Source organism: Ichthyophthirius multifiliis (genome assembly GCF_000220395.1).
Source record: "Ichthyophthirius multifiliis unplaced genomic scaffold scaff_1120509249483, whole genome shotgun sequence".
Lineage (NCBI taxonomy): Eukaryota > Ciliophora > Oligohymenophorea > Hymenostomatida > Ichthyophthirius > Ichthyophthirius multifiliis.
The window spans coordinates 10558-18114 of NW_004087673.1; the positions used below are offsets into that span (position 1 = coordinate 10558).

Consider the following 7557-nt stretch of genomic DNA (forward strand, 5'->3'; position numbering starts at 1 on the left):
AATAATTTAAAACCTATATTAAATTAGAAAGTACTTGAAATAATAAATGAAAAATTATAAAGGAAATCTTATAGTTCAAGCGACGCTTAATAATGGACAAACATTTTAAGCGAAAACATATTAAAATTCTTAACTGATTTTAATAAAAATTTTAAATTTATTGTAAATTGCTTAATTATGTAAAAAAGTGATGCAGGTGTAAGCATTTCAGGATCTTGTTATTGGGATAATGAAATAGATGGAAATTTAACAATAAAATGGGAAAATACATCACTTGTCTGTATTATTAATATATTTGGATGTGGTTTATGATTTTTTATATAAAATAATTTTATTATTTGTTTTTTATTTTATAATTAAATATAAAAAAAGCATTTTTAAAAAAATATATGTATATAAATAAATACATATATCTTTTTATTAAAAATAATAATATTTATTTATAATAAATTATTTTCTTTTTCATATATAAATATATTTAAATTCTTAAACCCTTAGATATTTTAGAATTTATTATATATTATCCATTTGTTTTTCTTTTACTTATTAATTAGTATAATTATTTATATAATGATATAATTATTTTTAGTGTTCAATAACTTGTTCGTATTCTTAAGCTATAATTAAATATATTTAAGCTTAAATTTTCTATTCCAAAACATTCAATTTTTTTTATTTTATAACAATTTTTTTAAATAAATAATTACTTTATTTTTTATTATTATATTTAAAGATTTTTAATATAATAATAATCTCTAAGATTATCTAAACGTAACATTTCTAAAAATATATTTCTAGTATTTCTAGCAAGTCATAAAAAATTTATAAATCTCAATAAATTTAATTTCTTTATAAATTTAAACTCCCATAATAAATTAATAAAGCCCCCCAACACAACCTCCTTAAAATTTTATTTTTCTCATATTTAAACCTAACAAAAAATTTTCTTAAAGATTTAAACTTATCCTATTATTAAATATAAAATAAAAAACAATTTCCTTAACAATATAGCTTATATTTAATAAAAAAAAAAATTACTATAAAAAATTTTATTTTAAAAAATAAAAAATACTTTAAAAATAATAATCTCGAATTCAAAAAAATACTTTTAAATAACTTATTAATATAAAGCACTTAAATAATCATCCGAAAAACTATAAAGACAATTATATATGTGAAAAAAAGAACATATTAACTCCAAAAAGTAATTCTTCCTTTAATAAAAAAGGCAATTAGGAAATTATTTATTATTTAATTAATTTTTTTTTTTTTTCTAATATTTTCTATTTAAAATTATATTTAAGCACATATTTTTTTTATAATCTTTCATTTCTTTATCTATCATGAATCTTTTAAATTCTTTTATTTTTCATAAAATATATTACTTTAGCCTTACATACTTTTTAGAATCGATAATACTTCTCCAATTATAAATCTGAATAAAATTGCCTATTAATATTATAATGATTGTAAAAACAATTTGTGTGTGATTTAATGGAAGTAAATTTCCCATAATAAACATTAGTCATAATGTAAGATACCAAATAAGTAGTATATAAGTATTAAATTTCAAAAGAAATTTATCTTTAGATACAATTATAATCATCAACGTTTTTATTTTTTAAATATAAGGTTGATTTTATTATTTATATATATGAATTTTATTTTTAGAGCTTATATAAATAATAATTAAATAAATAAAAAAAAACATATTAAAATGTTCGTTAGAATAAAATAAGTATTTTATATGTATTGAGAAGTTTTTTTTTATATAGAGAAAGACTTTAATACATTTGTCTAAATTTTATACATAGACACAATTTTTTTTGTATAAAAAAAATATAAATAGGCTTAAGATTTATTTTAAAAAGAAATTAATTTATTATAAAATGTCAAAATCAATCCAGTCAAATTTACAATATCCAAAAAATTATCCATTAAAAATATTTTTAATGTACATTTAATAAATTAAATTAATTAGATTATTTTCACTAATATACATTTGTCTATAAAAGATATTTTAAATTAAATTATTAATTATATTAAATAAAGGAAAAAAAAAGATATTATTAAAAATATATAAAGTCTATTATTAGAATTTAAAATTTAAATAATGTATGAAATCTCTATAGAAATTAAATAAAAAATATAAATGCTATTAAAAATATTATAAAGATGTAAAATAGATTTTATATTTGTTATTTATCGGTATTAATAATTTGTCGATTTGTGCGTTTTCATATTTTTATTAATTATCATAATTTATTGTTTTTATATTTTTTATAAAATTTACTAAAAGATTTTTTTTATTATTTTAAATGATTATTTATTCATATTTTTTTAAATATGTGTTTTTTTTTAAAAAAAATATTATTTTTTAAAATAATATAAAATTTTTATATCTATTTATATACAAATAATTTTTTTTTATCAAAAACATTATTTTAAATATTAAATTTATATTTATATCCGTATTTTATATTAATTATAATATTTTTTATACAAAAACTGAATAAAAAGTTTTTTAAGAAATACAAGTTAGAAATAAAAATTTAGTTTAAATAAAAAAATATATTTATATTAGTTTTTAAATTCATTATAAATATTATATATAGTTATAACTTTATAAATTGTATTTATATTTATTTTCTTTAAAAAAATAATTATTAATAATTATATTCTTTGTATTTAATTTTATCTATATTAAATATTTTAAATATTAAAAGATTTTTTTTTATTATATTTTTTAATATTCTTATTTTTATCTTTTTATTGATTTTTTTTAAATAAAAAAAAAAGTATTTTTCTAAAAAAAAAAAATTAGTTTTCTAATAAAAATATAATATAAATAATTATTTATTGTATTCAATTATAAATATATAATTAATTTGCTTATTATTATTTTTAAATAATATATATGTTTTGTATTTTCATGATTTTTTTATTTATTTTTTTAGAAATAAAAAAATGAAATAATAAATATTTTATTCATAGTTTAAACTTCGATTTATCTAAAATTTTTATAATAGCTGATGAAGGTTAAACTAATAAACTACTTCTTTTAGAAGGATAATTAAATAAATTATTAAGAGACTTTTCCGTATATTCATTATCTTTTTCAGTAAGAGGTATTATATTATGATTAGAATACATTTTTTGTATATTTTAAAAAAGTTTTTTTATTTTTAATCATTTTTTAAGTCAATAGAATTTAAAATTTTATTTTTATATTTATAAAAGCATTACTTTTTTCTAATAAATCTCAATTTTTTTTACACATTTAGATTAAGAAGATTACTTATATTTGAAAAGTTCCAGAACGGAAAATAGATATTAAAATTATATTGTTTTTCGAAATCGAATTGGATATTTTTTTTATTTTTTTCTTATTATTAAAATAAATCATTCAATATTTAAGAAATTACTTACTAAGGAATACTTTTTGATGAAGGGGAATTTTTCAAATTTTAACTTATTTATTTTTCAAATGGAGATATTTAATTTTTATTTTTTAAAAATACTCTTCTTTTGTGATTTTTACTTTATTAGTTAGGTCATATCATTAAATTTAGATTAGGCTTATTATATTAAAGGGGTTAAAATTTCTAATGTACCATAATTTTTAAAATTTTTTTGAATATTTTTCCAGAATTTTTCCTTTTTAATTATCTTTTCTTAATTCAAAGATTACAAAGAATTCTATTTTTTCAAATTTTCAGTTTTTGTTTAAATCTATACCGGGAAACATTATTCGCTAATGCTTTTTCTTTGGGTTTTATTTAAAGGAACTTTTTGATTATCTGTACTTCTAAGAAAATTGGAACAAAAAGGAGTGTTATTCAAATTTCCATTCTATTATAAAATTTCATCTATTTAAATATTTTCGGGCTAAAATTCCTTTATTTGTGAATTTTATTAATTTTCATGAATTCTACTTATTGTTAATTCATTTATTTAAATATTTTCAGGTTAAAAGTATTTTTTTAGTTGATTTTCATGTATTTTAGTTATTGAATTTAATGATTTTTATTAGAAGTTTTCAATTTTAAAATAACTCTTTTCGAAATCTTAATCTTCTTCATATTTTTATTAGAATGCATCTAGAGTCTATTTTTTTGATAATTTTATTTAATGTTTATTTTGTAAGAATTTTTTATTTTATTCTTCTTTTTATTCATAATTAAATAGTTATGTTTATTTTAGTTTGTTTTTTATATTAAATGTATAAATTTTTCCTTCGTTTTTGCTTTTATTATATTTACTTATTTTATTTTGTATTTTAGTTTGGCTTTTATTTCTTATTTGTTTATTTTTTTCATTTTCTTCAGATGAAAATTATTATTCAAAATTTCTATTATCATCTTTAGAAAGAGAAGAATATGAAATTTAACTTAATATTTAAAAAAAAAAAAAAAAAATTATATTTATAAACAAATACCTTTAAACACTATTATTATTAGATTCTAACCAACTTTAATCAAGAATAAAACTTTCATTATTTTCCATAAATATTAATCCTTTCGAAACTACATCTTTAAGTTATTTTTTTGTATTAAACCTATATATAAATATTTATATAAAAATAAAAAATTTTAAAAATAAAACTTTTTAAATTAATAATTTTTCCTTTGCCAAAAAATTCTTTTGAAATTTAAATTCTAAAAATTAACCTATTATATAACCTTAATTTTATCCGGTACAAAATGGACATCTTGGCATTCCAAAAATGAATGCGAATCTTTAAAGCAACTCAAACATTTTTAAAAAAGAAACTTTTTATTTTCCCCAAAAATCAACTAATCCTTTATCATACAGAACCTTTCAAAATCTTCACTAAAATCTTTAATAATATTTATAAAATCGTTCCTTTTTACAATCAAAATTTAGCAAAAATCTAAACTTTTTACACTCAATTTTCTCGCTTGTCCTGTAAAAAAACTCTATGTACCAAAATATTATCCTTTTTCCAAAACTTAAAACTTCTCTTCACATACTACTCCATTCGATTTCTTTATGCTTTTATAGACTTAAACTTTTCCTTTTTAAATAAAATAAATTGCACAATCATCAGTTTAGTCTTCATTTTAAATCACATATTCAGGAGGATAATTCAGCTCTTTTATAATTGAACATATCATCTAGTTTGAATTTTGACTAAAATTTTCCTTAAAAATCGGGTTTTCTTCCAACACAAGTCTGTTAGCCTCTAAAATAAGTTCTTTTTTAATACTCTCTGGTAATTAATTTATTAAGTTTTCTTCAACTAAAGATTAATCTTGGTATTTTTTTTCCCAAAAATAATCTAAATATTCTCTAATTTTAAACCTTAGCTCTTAGCTAATATTTTTCTTTTCCATATAACAATTTATAGTATATAAATTATTACGCATCTCTTTTTAATGTTTAAACATATCTTAAAAAATATTACCTATTTAATTTACACTTATATATATATATATATATATGTTTATATAACAGTGTTTTTTTAAAAATAATATATATAAACATACGAATATGCAAAAATGCAGCAGGCAAATAATGTCGTAATTACGCATAAAATCATTTCATCGTCATTTTAAGGCGTTATGTCTCCATATCCAACTGTAATCATGGTAATAATGGTAAAATAATAAGCATTTATATATTATAAATTCCATATTTAGTTGTGAATTTTTTTATTATACATCCAATTTTAAGTTGGATGATGCGTATATACCCCAATTAAAATCCATCCACAAGAAAAAATATGGGCTACAAAAATTATAAAAAAAAGAATTTTCAAAATAGAAATAATGTTATTTTTTAAAGGCGATAAATTAAAAGACTCTTCTATTCTTTTAAATATTCGTGAAACATTATTAAGTTTAATAAAAAAAAGCATCTTAGAAATACCTATAAATAAATTAAACTAATTATTAAACCAAATATCAAATAAAAAAGGGGAAAATGCTATTAAATCACCATTTAGACAGTTTTTTATGTAATTTAAAATGACTTTTTATCTATCAGATACTATAAATCCTTTTGAATAATAGCCAGTATTCAAAGAAACTAACATATCAAGTATTATTATTGCAAAGCTTATATATATTAAATATTAAGGAAATAAAGTTTCAATTTATTATTTTACAGCTATATGAACCGGAATTATAAAAAACATTAAAATATAAGAAATACCTACAAGAAAATCCCAAAAAAGCTTATATTTGTTATTTGGGGTTATTAAAGGTATCTTATTTAGAGTCTTTTTAATATTTTTAAAGAGTTTAATTAAAAATTATATAATTTTATTCCTTATAAAATTTAGATTTTCTTTTAAATGCTACTATTAAATGTTATCGTGTTAAATATAAGGGTAGGACTTATCATTAATAAGAAATATTTAATTTGGTTTTAAATTAGCATAACTATAATGTATTTTTAAACGGTAAAGAAGATAACGTATATAAATTATTGTTGTAAATGAAAAATTTTTTAACCTAGTTTAAAATTAATGATATTTTTATTCATCTATAATTGATTAATTGTGAGTGCGATTATAATTAGATTTAAAAGGATGTGTTTATTAGTGATTTTACAAATATTAATTATTTGATACAAAAATCATTAATATTAAAAAAATCTTATATATATATCAAAAAAATATAAATATTTATAAATAATATTATAAAAAATGTTTTGTTAAAATTTATACAAAAATAAAATACTTATAAAATATTGAAAAAAATAATATATATATATATATATATATATATTTATATTTATATAATATATATATTTATAAATAAGAAGATTAATGCTTTATAATTTTTTAAAATCATTTACAATATAGTTCAATTAATTTAATTATTTATATTTATATCTATCTATTTATCTTCCTTTCTTCAGTAAATCTTACCAAATTTTTTTTTTTACATCATTATAAAAATATTTTTTATAAAAAAAATATATTTGTTTGATAAAAAAAATAATAATAAACTCATTTTTCATTTTAATAATCATAATTATTTATTTATTATCTCATTTTTTTATTTTAAAATTATAAACATATTTGATAAATTTTTTAAGTAAATTAATCTAATTATTTTATGAATTTAGAAAATTAATTTACCATATAAATGAAGCGAAAGACAAAAAAATTAGAAAAAAAATGAAAAAAAAGTACTTAAATTATATTATATTAATAATGAATTTTATTTTCTTTATGTTTCAAAAATATTTAATACAAGTCTTTAATCAAGAATAATAGTTTAAATCTGTAATATATAAAAATATCGAAAAATCTGTAAATTTTAAAAAATAATAATAATTTATATATTTACATATTTATAAAATAAATTTTAAAAGATAATTATATAAATATATTAAGACAATAAAATACATATATAATATGAAAAAAAGAAAAAAATTCAAAAATTTGTATCCTTAAAATAAAATATAACTCTATAAATATATAAAATTTAATATAAATTGTAAAAAATGGAAAATATAAGATATAATTATTAAAATTTATTAAAAAGCTAACAATCATAATTGAAAAACGATTTATATAAAATT

General features: G+C 15.9%; 1 protein-coding gene across 1 annotated transcript, besides 8 other annotated features; it reads right to left on the reverse strand. All coding sequences in view use genetic code 6, as the record gives it.

Annotated features, from left to right (window-relative positions):
- Nucleotides 1-398: 398 nt before the first annotated feature.
- Nucleotides 399-451: a microsatellite.
- Nucleotides 452-1012: 561 nt separating this feature from the next.
- Nucleotides 1013-1080: a microsatellite.
- Nucleotides 1081-2354: 1274 nt separating this feature from the next.
- Nucleotides 2355-2398: a microsatellite.
- Nucleotides 2399-2779: 381 nt separating this feature from the next.
- Nucleotides 2780-2838: a microsatellite.
- Nucleotides 2786-2838: a microsatellite.
- A 1001-nt stretch (nucleotides 2839-3839) lies between these two features.
- On the reverse strand, nucleotides 3840-6607 carry IMG5_007500 (hypothetical protein; the record flags this gene model as incomplete). Its single annotated transcript, XM_004039814.1, has 2 exons — nucleotides 3840-5442; nucleotides 5511-6607. 2 exons carry the CDS (start codon nucleotides 6605-6607, stop codon nucleotides 3840-3842), a joined length of 2700 nt encoding a protein of 899 aa, XP_004039862.1.
- Nucleotides 3842-3883: a microsatellite.
- Nucleotides 6608-6729: 122 nt separating the features above from the next.
- Nucleotides 6730-6783: a microsatellite.
- Nucleotides 6784-6923: 140 nt separating this feature from the next.
- Nucleotides 6924-6970: a microsatellite.
- Nucleotides 6971-7557: the final 587 nt, after the last annotated feature.